Source organism: Erpetoichthys calabaricus, chromosome 10, assembly GCF_900747795.2.
Source record: "Erpetoichthys calabaricus chromosome 10, fErpCal1.3, whole genome shotgun sequence".
Lineage (NCBI taxonomy): Eukaryota > Metazoa > Chordata > Cladistia > Polypteriformes > Polypteridae > Erpetoichthys > Erpetoichthys calabaricus.
In genome coordinates this window covers 69,215,317-69,234,907 of record NC_041403.2, presented here as the reverse complement: position 1 = coordinate 69,234,907, position 19,591 = coordinate 69,215,317, and the positions used below count along the sequence as shown (strand labels likewise).

At 35.5% G+C, this 19,591-nt stretch overlaps 1 protein-coding gene across 1 annotated transcript; it reads left to right on the top strand.

Annotated features, from left to right (window-relative positions):
• Positions 1–1,290: 1,290 nt before the first annotated feature.
• prg4b (proteoglycan 4b) lies at positions 1,291–19,588 on the top strand. Its single transcript, XM_051932437.1, has 11 exons — positions 1,291–1,498; positions 3,174–3,293; positions 6,997–7,086; positions 7,431–8,423; positions 11,843–12,874; positions 13,379–13,477; positions 13,928–14,067; positions 14,197–14,353; positions 16,739–16,870; positions 17,037–17,159; positions 19,438–19,588. Exons 1-11 carry the CDS (start codon positions 1,336–1,338, stop codon positions 19,533–19,535), a joined length of 3,147 nt encoding a protein of 1,048 aa, XP_051788397.1. The 5' UTR covers positions 1,291–1,335; the 3' UTR covers positions 19,536–19,588.
• Positions 19,589–19,591: the final 3 nt, after the last annotated feature.

The following is a 19,591-nucleotide window of genomic DNA, read 5'->3' as shown; positions in this document are numbered from 1 at the left end:
ACTGCCACAGAATACTGTAAGTATGCTACACCTAGCGGTGAAATTCATAGCTAAGACTACATTTCGCGCCAGGTACAGATTACAGCTATTTTTGGGTACCCCGTCACGTCTGTGTGTATGTATATATATATATATATATATATATATATATATATATATATATAAATATATATATATATACACACACACATTCACAGAGAGAGAGAGTGCTTTCTTTTAATCAATAGAGCAAGTATATTTAATTTTATATATCCATCCATCCATCCATTTTCCAACCCGCTATATTCCTAACTACAGGGTCACGGGGGTCTGCTGGAGCCAATCCCAGCCAACACAGGGCACAAGGCAGGAACCAATCCCGGGCAGGGTGTCAACCCACCGCAGGACACACACACAAACACACCCACACACCAAGCACACACTAGGGCCAATTTAGAATCGCCAATCCACCTAACCTGCATGTCTTTGGACTGTGGGAGGAAACCGGAGCGCCCGGAGGAAACCCACGCAGACACGGGGAGAACATGCAAACTCCACGCAGGGAGGACCCAGGAAGCGAACCCAGGTCCCCAGATCTCCCAACTGCGAGGCAGCAGCACTACCCACTGCGCCACCGTATATATTTTATATATATATATACACACACATACATACACATGTATATATATATATATATATATATATACATACATACACAACACACTTTTACACAATAAAACCTTTACAAGGTACCCACATTTCCTTAACATTACCTTACATTTATCTCGAGTGCCACATTTCTGTACAGAAACAAATATTAAAATGAACATATCTGAAATTATTAATCATCTCTCATTGTTATATGTTATTCCTGTAATTACTGTAGCCTGGGCACAGAAACTGAAAACAACAAGAAAATAACATGAATTTAGGGTACACAGCTCTCAAATGGATTAGTTGGGATTGAGAATGTTAAAGTACTAGAACACCTTCCACCATGATCATCAGCTAGTAAGCTAGGATCTTCTCTTATCTAGTAGGCGTGTGGCATAATCCTTAAGACTTTGGACTTCAAATCCTACTACTAACACCATGTGACCATAAACAAGTTAGTTCACAGGCCTATGCTTCAATTAGAAAAAACAAAAGAAACATAATCAATGGTATCTCAAATGTTTTAAGTTGCCTTGGATCGAGACATCAGCCAAATATTAAAGAATATGCTCTTGGTGGGTGTTATATCTTATTAAGGCAGAAACCAGCTGTGGATGGGGTGACTGTCAATTGTTGGATATTCAAATTTGAACTAATGAGCATGTTGCACTGTTATTATTTGGGACATAGCTTCTGCAGTAAATGCAAAGTGTACATCAGTTACAACAGTTAAAACTTTCCATTATAGACAGTTGCCATGAACGATGTGGAGAGGTTTACTACAGAGGTCACAATTGCCACTGTGACTACAGCTGCCTGATTCATAAGGAATGCTGTTTAGATTATGAGGTGACCTGCACTACAGGTAAAGAGATCTATCGAATGTGTTTTTTTTAATGTAATTTTTAAGGTAGACATCAGACCTTACTGCTAAAATTATATTTACTGTGATCTATGTACAGCTTTCCCTTTCAAAATGTTCTGAATGTCCACAGAGATTAAGAACATCTAGTTTGAAGAACAATGCTTAGACATCCTAGGTGATTGTGTTCCATGTTCATCCAAGGATATAAGGCCATGCATTTGTCTGTGCATGGCTCTCATAGATAAGCTTCTTTTAATCATATTACATATCTTACTTGGTATAAATGGTAATAATCTCTCTATCCTGGGTAGATTCTCACAAAAACCACATGTGGCTTATAAGCAAATATAATCTGTTGTTAGGCTGAAGAAACATTTTAGACAGGAATGAACATCTCTTAAAGGGTGGAAAGATTTTCCATCAGCTTAGAAGTTGCATATTCTCTTGTTATGTCTGTCTCCAGGATATACCCACAGTTACCTAACTTGAACTTTCCTGACATCCTTACAAGACATCCATGCATTAAATCAGTAATGCATTATTACTGTATTACCTAGTTTGTGTTGACAACCTCTAGGCTCTTCACTCAAATCTGCTGCTCTATCCTTTTTTTAATAATTACTCTAAGAGGTTTGTATATACAGAAATCTAATTCCTAATAAAAACCAAAAGAAATTCTCTCTTTCCCATCAGTCTATAGACCATAACAAGCAACTAGGAGGTTCACAGGAAAAGGGAAAGAAGCAGCATTCTGGCATGTTGCCATAAATTTCAGGTTTTACATGCTAGTCAAATTTAAGTTTTTCATTTAAAAATGTTACTTGAATGTGTCTTCAATGTCATAATTGTACAAGAGAGCTTTTATTTTGTGCGAGTTACAATGTTTTCCATTAGGCTGTTGTATACAGATGTGTACAACGGTTAATTAACTGGGTAGTTCTATACTATGAGCAATTCAACAAATAAAGACCTCCTTGCATTCTCTAGTATTAGTTATGTTGATGAACATTAATAATGTAAATTGTACCCTTTTTAAATATTGTGATATGATTGACATAACACTTTGCCTGTAAGACTTGTTCCCATTCTCATTCTACTTTGCCAGAAATATCAGTGTACATGTTACTTTTCTGAGAAAAATTAATCTATAAAAATTTTAGCTTGTTCATTTATATATGTTTTTTTTTTTTTTTAATTAAAACAGCTAATTCAAGAAGAACACAAATAGGCTAAAATCATAAGTGAGCTGTTTGACTTGTAGCTGTCTTGGTATTTAACAACTTAGAACTCAGTATTAGAAGAAAGTGCACCAAATGGGGAATAAAATTAGAGACACTGACTGCTGTGTGTGGGGCAGACTGCTGTGCATAAAGCACAGAAATGATAGGTAATATGTTTGTTACATAATTTTTAAAAGGTTACATCTGTTGTGTGCAGATATATTGTTTGAGAATTTCAATAATGAGGTTTAGTATTAATTGGATGTTGATTTATCAGTAAGTTTCTTCCAGCTTGGCTCAACATCACAATGTGTGGGTCTCATCCTCCAAGCACAGAAGGTATGGATAACAGAAGGAGGACACCTGCAGATTAGAAGGGTCTTGTTTTCAACAGTTCTTGTTAGCTATTAAAGTAATTGTTGACTAACCAGTAAATGAAAATAATTTATTTGTAGGGAATTCATGTAAGGGGCGCTGTGGAGAAGTTTTTCAGCGTGGTAAACCATGTGATTGTGACAATGAATGCTCACAGTTTGGAAAGTGCTGTCCAGACTACAGAATGCACTGCATGAATGGTATGAATTCTCATTTATATTTGATTTTTTAAAATCTGAATTAACTACTGACAACTTTACACTAATTTTCATTACAAGTAAAATACAAAAGATTTAGATGATGGTGGCTCAATGGCATTGCCTATATGAAAAGACACATAATAGCACCTTCAGGAGACCAACTATATTTCAGTGTCAGAACTGCCTTGTTGCAATGTCCTCCAATAACCAATCACAGCAACAAAGTGAGAGGAAAATGAATAAAAGGGAAAAATGAAATCAATGGATTTCATTAGGATGTAAAGGTATTGATCTATAGCTGGAGAAACACAGACATATGTAGAATTTAATAAATAAGAAAGACACACAATATAGAAAGGACACATAGAAACCTTCATCTCTTGCATCATCTTTGCTACCTTAAAAGAAACTTTGAAACTATTTGCTGTGATGAATTAAACATACCCCCATGTGAAAATTGATGGCAGCACTGAACCCAAAACAGATGCTGCAACTTTCAAAGCAGGCAAACCAGTAATACCTGTTAGACGCATCAGTCACCTTTCAGAATGGTTCAACGTACCCAAAATTCCACTACATTCAAATGCTAATTTTCTCAGTAATGCAAATTTCCTCAGTAGAAGACTGCAGAGGACTACAGGCTTATGTCAAAAATGTGTCATTCAAGTTTTTCCTTATTTGTACTAAATGTCACCAAGTAATGCAGTGAAGCCTAAAATAAAAAGGCAGTAAAATCTAGAATATGATGTGTTATGCTGACAAGTCGTATTTTGATAGTCTAATTCTCTCAATAAAATGCCATGCCTCATTACCTAGTCAGAATATGTAACAGCAAAATAGATGGACTGATTTTTTTTTTGGTCTTTAAAGAACATTTTAAAGCTGAAATATCTAAAAAAAAAAAAAACATTATCCACAACAATCACCAGTGCAAAAAAAATTAAAAAGGGCAACTGAAAAACCAAGTCCAAAGTCAACACAACTCTCAGTCAGTGAAAAAGTGAAGATAAAACCCACAGTGAATGATGGTGTTAACTGGGATACATTACAAGGTAAGCAGTGTTTTAATGATCAGTTCTTTATGGAGGAAAAAAAAACCTAGATTAATGGAAAAATAAATATTGTAATACATTTACAAATTACAACCCTGACACCAGCGTTCACAAAAGATCTAGCGTGGTCAGGAAAAATGTGAAAATGCTTGCCATGGCACATGCTAATCTGTTGTCTTTTTAAGACACGAAGCCACAATTTTAATCGACTTTCATTAAATACAATATGTTATATACTGTACAACACTTTGTGAATAATTATTGTCTGCTACAAGTTCACAAAACATTGCCCTTTTTAGGATTATAAACCACACAGCTAAACTGTGACATATATATATTAAAATATAAAAAAGAAATTCTAATCAAACAATTAGCTTACAAGAAAACTACTTTTCAGATATGATTGCCATTGAAATTGGTGTGTACCTTTTTCCATACATCCATTTTCAAGACTCCACATTTTGTATTGCTTGGTTATGTGTAGGAGAGTTCATCCTGGCAACACTGGGTTTAAGATACCCACCAAACCCAGATGGCATGCTCACATCAGCCCCCAAACTCACCCATTCACTCATTTAAGACCAGTTCAAAACTGCTGATTAAGCCAACCTGCATGTCCTTTAAATACAAAAGGAAAACCCACACAAAACCCATGGTGACAGGGAACAGCACACAAACACCACTACAGTGAGGGGTTAAGTTAGATATGAATACAACTTAGTCTATCTGAAAGGCAGAATTATTGACAGGACATCATGAAATCACTCCAATCTTCCAGGTATAATGTATATAAAAAACAAATTAACCTCTTCCTTCAGAAAGGAGATGCAAGTAAACATGGCCATTAATGTTTCAAAATAATAAAAATTAAATGGCAAAAATTAGTATCCCAAAATTTAAGTCACAAAAAAAACTTAACATATACCACACACAGAGTGTTTTAGGTATTGGACATATTAATAAAGTCATTAAAACAACTTTAATCAGAACCAGATGTTCAGCCCAACACCCAGCAATTTTATTCACGTAATTTCCCCAAAATTACATAAGATTGAATTGTGAAGGTATCCATAATCCTAAATGACACCACACTGTTTTGTATATTTTTCCATGTGTCTGTGGTTCTCTGAAGAAAAACTAATATTTTCATGAAATTTACCCTAAACAGGTTTCCATCTGTGTCCTCATTTTTCTTGGACTTATTTAAAAACAACAGCCTGAATCCACTGTACTAATTTCCTTCAATAATTTTTTAAACACTTCAATCATGTAACCACTTAATCTCTATTTACTTAAACCTAAAAGATTCAATCCCTATCTTTCTCATAACCAATACCTTGCAGGCTTGGTATCAGCCTAGTTGCTCTCCTCTGCACTACTTCTAGCACAGCTGTCTTCTTAGTAATACAAGTCATTCTCACAAGTTGTACTTACAAGTTTCAAACCTTCCTATGTATAATACTTTTACATTTACCCAAGTTTGGTGGTAAAGTCAGTTTCACATTATGCGCCATTCCACTTGGTTTAGTATAATCTTCAAACTTAATCAGCTTATTCTTATCAATATCACTTATGTATATTAAAAAGAGAGGCAGCCCCAGCACCGATCACTGGACACCTCTTCCAGTATCACCTTTGTCAGAAAAACTATTCTGATCACAACACTTTGCTTTTCAATGTTTAAAGTTATTTCTGCATCCATCTTTGCACCGTGAACTTCCACGTCTTTAGTTTGACCAGTAGCCTTCACAACAGACCTTATTAAAAGCCTTCTTGGGGGTTGGGGGGGGGGTAGAGAACCCACACACACATCATATACACAGTATAAACGTCTACGTATGGAAGTGTCTGTCTATCTGGCCTGTAGGTGGGAGGCTACAGCATGAAACACAAAGAAATCGAGTCTGTCATCAAAGTGAAACCACCGAAAAAACAGAACCTCTCTTAGCCGCTAATGCATAAACAATGCAATTGATTGATGTGCCAGAATCCATGGTTTCTAGGAGCCTGGACTTTTTACAGCACGGGCTTAGATAGATACATAGATACATACATACGCAACCACCTGATCACATACTTGGATTGCTTCCTCTCAGAATTCCTGCATATTAGTGAAGAACAATCTTCCCCATTTAAAACCATACCAACTATTCATTAATACTCCTGTTCTCACCATGAGTGGCTTGATCTTTTCAATAATAGTTTCCATTAATTTTTCCTATGATGTATGTTAAGCAAAGAGGTGTAATGTTACTTAGGTCAGCCCGGTCACCTTTTCTAGTTGAAGAGACATTTGCTAGTTTCAATCTATGGTATAGGAATTTCATTAGCATGTAACGATCTTTAAAAAATACATGTTAAGTCTTTCTATGCAAAATGAACTTCCTAATCTCCTTAAGCACTTTAGAATACATGTTATCTGACTCTATCATTGTTTAAACTCAGCCTTTTTAACCTAAGCTAAACCTGTGTTGGTATAATTTCCAAATAACTGAGTACCTCCTCACTAGTTCCTGAAACTACAGGGAGGCTGCCTTCTTTACGAATGAAAATGGGGGTGCAGAATCTATAGCATTCACTATCTCCACTTCCTTGATATACTTCTGTAGACATCTTCAATTAACATAATGAACCTTCTTCCATTTCAACAGCCAGTCCCACAAACTTACAAACCAAAGGCCCTACCACTGGTCATCAAAATTTTGCAGAGCTTCAAGGAGATGATGAGTCAGTACTTCAAGGTGAGTAAACAATTTTATTTTGTTCTGCTGAAGCAAGCTTCTCTGCAGCATAATGTTTAAAGTTCATGAAGGAATACTGACAAATTTAAAACAATTGGTTTATGAACACTGGATTTGTCCACAAAGTGTGGGTGTACACCCTGCAATGGACTGAAATTCTATCAATGGCTGATGACTGTCTTGTATCTGTTGCTGCCAGGATCAAATATGGCTTCCCCTGATTCAAGCTCCAGTAAATGTATAGATACATAAACAGATAAAGTCTAGTCTTTTAATTGAGGAACTGAAAACTACCCTTAGATCTTACAGTAACAAAATATTTTGCATTCTTGTATTAATGACAGAAGTTTCCAAGCCAGAAAATCCTACCATGTTTTCATCCAAGAAGAAAGGTGGTGATCAGAAGGAGTCATCTAGTATTGAGTCCACAAGTGAACTTCTTTTGGAGACTGTGTTGCCAGAATTTATTAGAGGTTCTTTTGATACCTGGATTGAATCAAGTGGTACAGAAAATGAAACAGCCAATAGTACCTCTGGATTATACATAACTGGGCATTCCACCTCATTCTTCAAAGTAAGTGAAAAAAGCAAAGACTCTGAAGGCAGAAGTTTAGAAATACTTTCCACAGAGCTGCCTTACACAACCAGTTCATTTAAGATGACAAATCAACCAGAAGCCACACGTGGAAATGGGTCTGTAATGTCAGAAGTCTCTGAAACAGCTACTAGCATTAATAACCCCCAAACATCAAATACTGCCTCTGAGATGACTAAATCATACACCACAGGGATTACTACTGAAGACCGTGATATCTTTGGTATGGGAGTATCTACACAGCATGCAGTGACCGGGTTTACTGTACTTGAGAAAGAAACTTCAAGTCAGACTACTGTAAGCTCCGTTACTGAACTGACTAAAAAAGAAGAGTCAACTACACCGACAAAATTAGCAGACCAGACCAAAAACACAAACTCTTCTACAACAGATGAAAAGCCCTTCTCAGTTACTGCAAAAACAAATTTATCAAGTCCAGAACCACCTCTTCCAGTAATCAGTGACTCAATAATTAGCCAAACAGCTTCATTTTCTGCAATTTTGTCCAAAACAGACACTGTAGATAAAGTAACCACCAGCTACAACATGCAAACATCCAACAATTTATTTGAAAGCCTGACACCTAGGACACCTCTGAAAATGAGATATGACCCAAACATTAATACCAACACAGAAAAACCTGAGGTCTCAACTTTTTCAAGTCCCATCACAACTACCATCAAGAACAATTTCATCGAAAACAGTCAAACTGCAAATAACGTGAGTGACTTACCAGTCCCAGGTAAGCTATAACTATTTTTAGAAGTTCTATTGAGTACAAGAAATAATGTGACAAAAACATAACATGCCAATCTTTTATGCGAATCTTTATGAAGTGTTAATGAACAGGTGCATGGCAAGAAACTTGTATAATTTCTACTTGATAAATAAGATGAGGACAATGCAGTTCATAATTTTTCTTAAAAGGCAAATTGTCAAAAAAAAGTACCAACCAACAACAAAGGTAGAAAATCAGTGTAATCTTCTTATATAATATGCTATTGTGGCTGTTCGTTTTTCTGTCCAGGATTTTAAATCACCTGTAGCTCGCAAACCGTTTGACCTATTGATCTGAAATTTGGTACACATATACTACGTGACCTCTACTGTCTGCTTTCGGGGTGATGATTTTTATTACTCTTTATTTTTATTCTATTTTATTGTAGAATCTACTCTCGGCAGTGGCCAGCAGGGCAGCCGTGCGGTGTATGCGTACGGGCGCCGTTCTCATTCCCTACCACCTTCGCCATCACTTCCTCTACCTCTTCATATCTTAAATCATTCTTGAGGCAGATTGAAGACTTAAGTGCCAGCTTAAGTGAAAAATTAAGGAAAATGTATTAAGTAATTGCAACACAAACACTGAATTAATTAGTTTTAACACGAAAAGATGCAGACGAAAGAAGAGGAGAAGCAGGCTGCTAGGGTAGAGAAAAGAAAAGCTGCTCAGGAAGCAGCAAGTGCATCAACCTCTGAGCAAACGAATGCTAAACTTACAGAGAGAGTATGAAAACTAGGAATGCTCAAGTCAAGTGTCACTGCATGTTATCGTGCAGTCTGCAGTTACTGGTATACAATAATGTGAAACACTGAATAAAAGTCAGTCCAGCAGTATCCTTTACTTACTCATGATATGCATGGAATACAAGTATAACTCAAAGTAGCTTTTGAACATGCTGGTCAGTGTATTGATACAATTTCATAGAGGTAAAATGATCAGGGTGACTGGAATCCTACAATATGGTTGACTTTTTATTAAGGAAGCACCTGAAATAATGGAGATCTCTATAATAGATGTTGTCAGATCTACATTTTATGTCTCCACATCTGTCATAGACCATGAAATTATTTTTTTTTTTCTTTACTTCCTCCATATTTCATTAATGGAGAAAGTATGATCTTCATAAAAAATCCTTCAGGTTTTCAATGAAAAATTTTTTTTTTAATTTTTCCAAAAATGCACAAAACGCATCTTATGTCCATGTGGTATGGTGCAAATTTAGTGGAGATTAAGCCAACAATGAAGGAATCAAACAAATTTTGCAAACAACTTGCACTCAGTCTTAAGAACCAATCCAGTTTAGATTGAATTCTAAATGTTCAACTTTAAACTTATAAAATTCTATATTTTTAAAGCTGCTATCAACAATTTAAACCATTACTCAGGAGTTCTCAAAATTTTGCATGAAAGCATATGCATGAAAGAAATTGAAAGAAAAGCTTTTCTGAACTTTCACTTTGATCCATAGCTTGAGTTTTAAGTTTTAAAGTATAAAATTTTCAAAGACAGTAGTCAGAGTAGATAAATTACAAAGAATCATCAATTACAATTTACAGCTTTACTAAATTGACCTGCCCTGAATCAACAACCCATTGCCTTCTCAGCGGCTGCTATCCCTCGAGGCTTCCTCATGCTCACTGTGCATATATTTGAGTTATGTAAGGTCCAAACTCATCCAGCTGAGACAGAAGTTGCACCTAACTCTGTAATTTTTAACATCTTAAACTATGAGTAAAATACAACATTCATGTAAGTTAAAGGCAAAAGTATTCATTAATAAACCGATCATTCCAAACAATTTATGTTTCAGTTACATTAGAAAAACATTTGTGGTATTGCACCTTGCATAAGCTCACTCATTGGTCTGGTGTTCTTGAATGACTCAGTTACAGCACTCATGTGTCTTTTCCAGTATTCCTTTGAATTTTCAGGAGATCACTTTTACTTCAAGAAAAAAATGGCAAATGTTCCACAGGATCAGGTTCAATCACATATGTAATGGTCCCTTCTGTTTTAAAGTTATACTGTATTAGAGCCAGGTTGAAGTAAAGATGTCACTTATCAAATCTGATTTTGGCAACAATTAAAAATTGCATTTAGGAATGAGTAAAACCCTGTAGAATTAATTTAATGACAAGATACTGTATTAAACTGTACATTCATAGATGAAAGTTTAGTATGAAGCTTAGACCGCAGATTTTATTGATTCTGATATTTACAACTCGGATCTGATAATGTTTCACTGTGTGTCTATTTCCTTTTTGTTTATAACAGGGATTCTTGAATTCTTCTAAATATGACTGATGTGAGGCACACACATACTTCAGATAAGAGCACCTCAATGGACAGGATGTGTTTATTGCAGGAGTGCCTTAGTGATTTTTTCTTAAACATGGACATATACTTGTGACAAATACTCAGCATTTTATACCATACAAATACTGGGAAATGGACCAGACAAAATATTTACCCACTAATTATCCATCTTTTAATGCTGACATTAAAAACTTTTCAATACTTAAATCAGTAAAACGTTTTTTTTTTTTTTTTTTTTTTTAAACCATACACAAATCCTGGAAATTCAAAAGGGCACATTCTATCTTAATTTTTGCAATTAATGTAAAAACCGGGATAAACGTCCATTTGAAATCACCAATGAGCTGCTCATTATCTTTCAAAACGAAAATAGTAATTTAGTGTAAGAATTTCTTTGGAGTGTGAGTGTGTGTGTGTGTGTGTGGGAGGGGAGGTGGGAGAAAAGGCAATGAGATCACTAAAGTGGGACTATGAAGCAGCATCTCTAAATGCTGAATTGCTAATCTTCTAATAATTTCAATTACTGAACCTCTTTAAATATTCATTTATTTTTGGAACTATTTACAATACAGGGGTGATGGGATAAATCTATTTGTCAATAAAAATAATTTTTAGCGGGAAACTGATGGGCTGCACTCATGCACTTTACATTTCTGCACTTGTTAAACACTGTTGTATTAACAGGCTGGGATTGGTTCTGTAAAAAAAGAAAAGCATTACAAATCACTAGGGGGATTCAATGTCAAACTAAATACTTGTTTATCATGTACCATAATACAACATGAACATTTCAAGGGGAAAAAATGCTGGTAAGCCATTCACACTTTAATAAAAATTCTCAGTTTTTAAATATGCTTTTGTGGTGTATGGATTTCAGTGCTGCATGCATTACTGTGCTATTTTGAACTGCATGTTGCATCTATGATAGTCTGCAATACGTGGTAAACCTAAAACTAACCAGGTTTATTTAGTAAATAGTTCAAAATGTATTTATTTGCAAAATGAAAGGAGTAATAAGTGTCATTTCCAATATAAGGTCAACTTTGCATTTTTCCCTCCCACAGTATTTACAACAACATTGTCCATATCAGAAACTCCTTTCATGCTTTCCGAAAGCATTTTATCAAAGGAGAAAGAAGGTGATCTGGAGGAATTGCCTATTTCAGAGTCCACGAGTAATACTTACAGAATGGCTGAACTCACAACTATGCTCATGAAAAGACAGTCACCGGAATTGAATAAAAGTTGTGACGGTCGGATGGATTCAAGCACTATAGAACGTCTAACAAAATTAAAGAACAGCAACGCCAGATCATATGACATTGAACAACCTCTCTCATCTCTCAGAACAACTGAAAACTGTAAACACACTGACGTTCAAAGTCCTGAAACAGTTTCCACTGTAGTGCCTTACATAGAAAGTGCAAGTAAAATAACCAATCAGGCACCAGAAGAGGAGGAAAACCAACCAGAAAGCTCAAGTGGAAATGGGTATTTAATATCAGATGTTTCTGAAACAACAACTAGCATCAATAAGCCCCAGAAGACAAATAGTGCCTCAGAGATGACTAAATCATTTACCAAGATGATGACTACAGAAATACCTGGATTTATAGAGCATAGTGCGACTCCGCTTACTGTAGAACGGAAAATACAAGCATCAAGTCAGACTGCAGAAAACTCTACTATGGGATCAACCAAAAAAGAAGAGTCAACTATGCCATCCGAATTATTAAAGAGGACCAAAAACACAGAGTCTGCCATGACTGAAGAAACATCATACACAATCACTGCAAAAACAAATTTATCAAATCCAGAACCTACTGTTCCAGTAAACAGTGCCTCAATAACCACCCAGACAGATCCCCTTGTTCCACGGTTCACCAAAACACACAATCTAGAAAATGCAACCACCACCTATGAACTGCAAACATCCAAAAATGTATTTAAAGGTGTTGCCCCAGGGACATCTTTAAATCCGAAATCTGACCAAAACATTAAAGACACGATAGAAAAACTTGAAACAACTTTTGCAAGTCCAATCACACCTGCCACCATTGAAACTACAAAGAACGTGAGTGATGCACTTGTCCCAGGTAAGCTGTAGCTAGTTTTAAAAGTTGAACTAGCTATACAGGTAGCTTTTTTAATATAAATAGCTTTATCAAAAATTCAGTGATCTTGTCCTCTTTTAAAGACACGTCACTTTGAAATGTTATTGACTGGGTTCACATCTTGGGTGATGCCTGGATGGAGCTTGCATGTTCTCTAAGTGGGTCTCCTCTTATTTCCTAACAGTCAAAAGGCTTGTAGATTATTGTGTGTGTGGAATCTGCCTTGAACCCTATGACTGATGGGATAGGCCAGTGTCTCCCCATGCTCCTTCTCTGGATAAGCCGATTAAGAAGATGTAGTAGGTCTGATCTTAAATAATCAAGATGGTGATGAAAAGTATTTTTTGACATTAAACATAGGTGATACATTCTCCAGCTTATACAGAAATTTAACCCCTTTTCTTCTGAAATGTTTCTAACCTCACACAGAAATTTATGATAAGCCCTAAACTCAAATGCATGTTTAAAAAATGAACATAACTTAAATGTTCCTTTTTTTGCCTGAAGATGATTCTAACCTTTGCAGCGGTCGCCCGGCCAACGGGATGACTACTCTGAGAAATGGGACAACTTTTGTATTTAGAGGTAATATCTAAAATAATCTATCCTATTGTATACTGGTTTGGATTATCTTACTTGTTTTAATTAAACCAATGAGGTTCCACTAAAACTACTAAACTAATGATACAGTACACATCAGGTATGACTTAGCAATTTTATACAGCTTGCATTAGCTCGTGTTTTCCTTCAAAATTTTTAGCACAAATAAACTCTTTTCAAATACACAACTCATAAAAATGTAGCAGTATAACCAAAGACGCACTTGCTCATGTCCATTTGTCAACTTTTTGACACACTTGCTGGTGGAAGAATATACAATATTGAATGTGATTTTGAAATAGTTTTCTTCATGTTTTTGAATAATTATACACTTGATAATTCATTTATGACGACCCCATCATAATTTCAAATTATAAAAACAGTCAATGTCCATATATTATTTGAAACAAATTCTGACTAACTCTTGACCGGCAGGACATTTTTTCTGGATGCTGAATGCGCATGGAGTAGAAGCAGGATACCCTCGTAAAATAACAGAAGAATGGGGTATCCCTTCTCCAATTGATACAGTTTTCACGCGCTGCAACTGCCAAGGAAAAACATTCTTCTTCAAGGTACTTTCTATGCAGGATGTATCGTATTAAAATGGTTTAGGTGTAATGAAAATGGGTAAGGTGTATCGTTTTAAATGGTTTAGGTATAATGAAAAAATAATTGCACATTATTACTTTTTTCTGGACCAGGGAAAAAATTACTGGAGATTTGAAAATGGAAGCTTGGATCCTGGATATCCTAAATTGATTGCAAAGGGATTCAATGGGCTTTCTGGAAAAATAACTGCTGCTCTTTCAGTATCTGCTCATCAAAGAAGAATGGAGTCTGTTTACTTTTTTAAGCAAGGTACTGTTTAACTAATAGGATTTTTCCAAATACACAGAGCTACTCAAAATAAAAGAGCAGATTTCAAAAATGTATTTCAAACCAACTGTATAAGAAACACATTCTGCTCATTACTGGATAGAGGAAATTTGAAAGTTTAAAAGCCCGCCTAAAAGTACCAGTGAATGCCACCGAGCGCTGTTTCTCGTTTATGGTAAAATAGCGACACCACCACAAGAGAAATCATTTTGCATGCTGCAATTTGTGAAGTGCGAGTCCATTGTTCAAGTGCCATGTGAATTCCGCCGACGGTTCAACAACCACCTTGTCATAAGCAAATTTACGAGTGGCATAAAAAAATTTGTAGAAGGTTGCATATCTAGACGTAAAAGCACTGGTCATCCACCCATGTCACATGAAAATGTCTAGCATATCCGAGGTGTGTTTGAACGGAGCCCTAGGAAATACACATCATGTTCAAGCATTGAACTTGGAATTCCTCAAACATTTCTTTTTTGCAGAGCAAACTGACTGCATTTTCATACCTGGATATGCTACAAAATTGGTTATTTACCCAAATTCAAGAAGATTTGACTGAGGTGGGCTGGCGCCCTGCCCGGGGTTTGTTTCCTGACTTGCACCGTGTTGGCTGGGATTGGCTCCAGCAGACCCCCCCGTGACCCTGTAGTTAGGATATAGCGGGTTGGATAATGGATGGATTGAAGAAGATTCGAATTACTTCATTTTCATGCAAGATGGTGCACCGCCTCATTTCCCCTTGGAGGTCCAGCATTATCTGAATGACACCATTCTAGGACGATGGATTGGAAGAGGTTGACAACAAGATCTTGCTCATTGTCTATGGCCTCCAAGGTCTCTAGACCTTACCCCCTGTAATTTTTTTATCTATGGGGGTACATTAAAGAAAGTGTTTCTTCCACCTTTGCCCGCTAATGTTCAAGATCTGCGACATTGAATTGAGGAAGCTGTGAATTCAGTAACTAGGGACCAGTTGACTCATGTGGCAAGAAATGGTCTACCGATTAGATGTTTGTTGCTCTACACATGGCGCTCATGTTGAGTGCATTCAACCTCAAGGAACATAGGACCAAACTTTGAACCTTCATCATCCAGTGATGTGCTGAATGTGTTTGTCTTATACAATTTGTTTGAAATAAATGTTTTGAAATCCGCGCTCTCATTTTGAATAGCCCTGTATATCAAACTTAATCTAAGATGACTATACGGTATTCATCTTAAACATGGAATAGCAAGGCCAAGTAATTTGTTTTTTGCTGTGCAAAGACATTTGTGGGTTGAGATCAAAAGGTTAATATGAAAAGGGAGAGCAGAGTTTCACCTTTTATTTCCTGGTATTTACATCTAGGTATGTTAAACATAGAACATAGCACATTTTGTATCAAACCACCCATTATTTTTGTTTACATGAGAAACTGGAACATGACAAGTGACAGATGTTTGTTACCCAGGTGTGTCACAAAAGATTGTTTAATCATTAAGTAGCCCTTGATATCTACTCTCAGTTTAAGCTTTGGCTTTCACCTGTGAAGACTGCATTTGTAGTTAAGAAGAGTTGACCAACTTTAAGAAAAGAGCTGTCTATGGGAGAAAAGCATGCCATTCTGAAGCTGAGAAAAAGGGAGAAAATCATTGATACATTTGAAAAACATTGGGCACAGCCAGCCAATTTGGAAAGTTCTGAAGAAGGAAACTTCTGGCATACCAAGCAGCAGGCATCAAACTGGTCATCCAATGAAAACCACAACAACGGACGACAGACAAAAGGTGAGAACAGTAAAGAAAAACCCCAAAACAGTGTGCAACATCATGAACAACCTCCAAAGAGCAGGGTTGGAAACCTCACAGTTCACGGTTTGAAGGAGACTTAGACAATAACAGTATAGAGGCCATACTGCAAGATGCAAACCACACATCAGCACTACAAATCGGGAAGCCACATTGGAATTTGCCAAAAAGTACAGAGATGAGAGACAAGTTCTGGAACAAGGTTTTATAGATTGATGACACGAAGATTAACTCCTATCAAAGTGATAGAAAGGCCAAAGTATGCATAAAAGAATGATTTTAAACATATTGCGAGCAAGGGATATGCAACCAAATAAGTATTTTTGACTTTAGTTGAAACATTCTGTTCTAATACTTTTGGTCACTCAGATCTCTTCTCACATTTATCTTTTGATCTCACACACAGATGTCTTCAGTGCACTGCAAAAACAAATTTGGCCTTACTGTTCCAATACTTTTGGAGGGGACTGTATAAGTTTTGAAAGATGTATTTAATTTGTCCCTAGACACTGATTATACAAATTATTACACTTGAAGCTGTGCAGTAATCAATTAATTAGTTTTCTACTCTGATTCTAGGTAGTGTATTTCAAAAATATACCTTTGAGCAACAACCATCAAATAACTGTGCCAAACCATCAACTTCTTTGTCAATCAAGGTCATCAGAAAGAGAACAGCAAGAGAAGTTGGAGGAAATTTAAAAATTAAAGGTAGGTCATTCACAGTACATAAATAAATCTGTTTAAAAAATAAATAAATAAATAAAAAAATAAACCTTAATCGTAATAGTGTATACTACTCTAGGTTTATAGTTCTTTTTTATTGGTAATACTTGAAAGGCTTGAAATCTAAGATTTATATACGTTTTCTTTAAAGCTCATCTTACTAAAGAAATTGCAATCAGCTCATTAAGTGGAATTCAAACCAGTATTACCTCAGCAATATCAGTACCCAACCCAAAAAGTCTGGATGGATACAACTATTTCCTGTTTTCCAAAAGTAAGAGAACATGTCATTACCATCCTAACAGCAAATAACTTCCTAACAATTTAATGTATTATAAACTGGTTTTGTAAAAATATGTACTATAAATGAAAATGTGCATATACAGCACTCTTTTTAAACAAAGTTAATTTTAGCTTAAATCAAGTTAAACTAATACTTGTGTACAATACCAGTTTCACAGAGGTCACGGTGCCAGGGCATGCCCAACACTCAGATGTTACGCAAACCCCCGATTAGTTTGCAGGACTAGACGGACCAGCGGCAAGTAAAAGACAACACAATTTGTGGTGTCTAAAAAGTGCAAATAGTGCAAACTGATTCACTACAAAAGCCAGTGTCACTTTGACAATCAGGCAGTCCTGAAGGAATAAGAATCTTCAGGAATGTAATAAATATTCATAGATAGTAAAGCAAACTGAAGACACAGACGTTCACAGTCCATACAAAGAATAGTAAACTTTCCAGGAATATATCCAAGCACTCTGTCCATGAATAAAGCCCTGCCACCGCTTACAGATAAATAAAATTGGTGATTTAGTGGTGACTCCACTCAGTCTATCCTAACATCATACTGTGTTGAATCTACAGTTCCTCTTGGTGAAACTCCAGTCTCCTCTGCTCTGCGACAGCAGCCTAGAACCTTGATCTGATACAGAACTCAGACTTCTGGACTTTCTGCCACCTCCAGTCTGTACCTGCAAAGCACTAGTATCTTTGCTTTAAAGAATTATGTAAAAATCAATGTAAAAAACCAGTTCATGCAAATGAAGAACACAAGAAAATTCCATACCTCAAGCACAAAAACCTTACTGCTTAAGACATTTCATTTTCAGGCTTACATATAATAGCTACATTTCTGTCAGCACAACATATGGACAAACTATTTAATGGACAAACTATTTGTAAATGTATTTTTCCATATTTTTAATGTTAACTTTTATGCTGTAACAATACATAAGTCAAAATAAACCCTTTTCTGTAGATATGTAACTGAAGAAAAAGTCAAAGGTTAGTCTTTGTATAAGTTTTTTTAATTCTGTGCTTTGGAAACTCCAGGCTTACAAAAAGACTCTGTACATGCCTCTATCCTTTCCCTTGCCAAGCATGCAATGTACCTTTCTATCTGAACCTGTAACATCAAATTTTAGAGTGTTAGGATTTTCCATAACCTTCTGTATTATATATATATTATATATTTTATATATATATATATATATATATATATATATATATATATATATATATATATATATATATATATAAAGCTATTCTAGTTAAGCAAATGCTTGTGTATTTAACATTAACTTACTAAGAGTAGCTCTTACGGCTATAGAATCAGAAGGATTTTTCTGATTCAGAAGCACTATCGCCTTATCCACATAATGTCTGGGTAAGCCTGGCAGCTCTATTGCTGTAGACTTATGATAACACAAAACAACAAAAACCTCCATAATGATACTTTAAATGTCTATTTTTACATAATACTATCTTCATTTAAGGCACTTGAAACTTTTGTAATTTAAACAAATGAGATGCTAAGGGAATCAAACAGCAGTCATAAGTACTGTTGCTTATTTTATTTGTTACAAAATTAATGTGCAATAAATCTGAAGGTTCTTAAGAGTTAAAAATGACAATATACTGCTTTTAAAGGCAAATATCCTATTCACAACATTTCATAGTTTAAATCTGTGACGCATCAATCTCTTTTCTCAGTGGTCATAACTCATCTTTTTAGATTATCGCCACCATATGATCCATTTGAGATGATTAGTTAGTCATCAAAATAAGTGTAGTTGATAAGAGATGTCAATCTCAATGAATCAAGTTAAATGTTTACCACAGTAGCCAGAGAAACAAGTGGTTGGGATAAAAACAAAAATCTAAATTCTGAAATGTTCATCCTGTTCTGTATCTACTCTTATTACATACATTTTAAAACATTTTCAAATATTCAAAAGTCTTGTATTTTGATTTATCATTCTACTTACCAATCTATTAAACATTTTCTGATATTAAATTAGAAAAACTAGTTTCAACACTAACATACCAGAGATTTAACAAAATAAAGTTTAATGTTTTGTTCTTTATGTAATTACAAGTACCAAAAATACCACTAAGACCTGTCAATTTTTTCTAAAATTTACAAATAATCTTCAAAAACTAGATGATTTTAAGTGTCAATTGTAGAAGCTACAGTATATTTAGAAAATATGAAACCATGTTTTGAAATACTGGGAAATTAACTGTTTTTTGCCTTTCTTCTCTACAGACAAGTACTACAACATTAAGTTTACCATCAATTCAACAATGCCAAACTTGTCATCAGTCCACTCAAATGCACATAAAGACTGGTACAAGTGTTTGTAAATGAACCCAAGGAAAGAGGAAGACAAACAAAAAAAAGGATTTCTGGAAAAGATGAC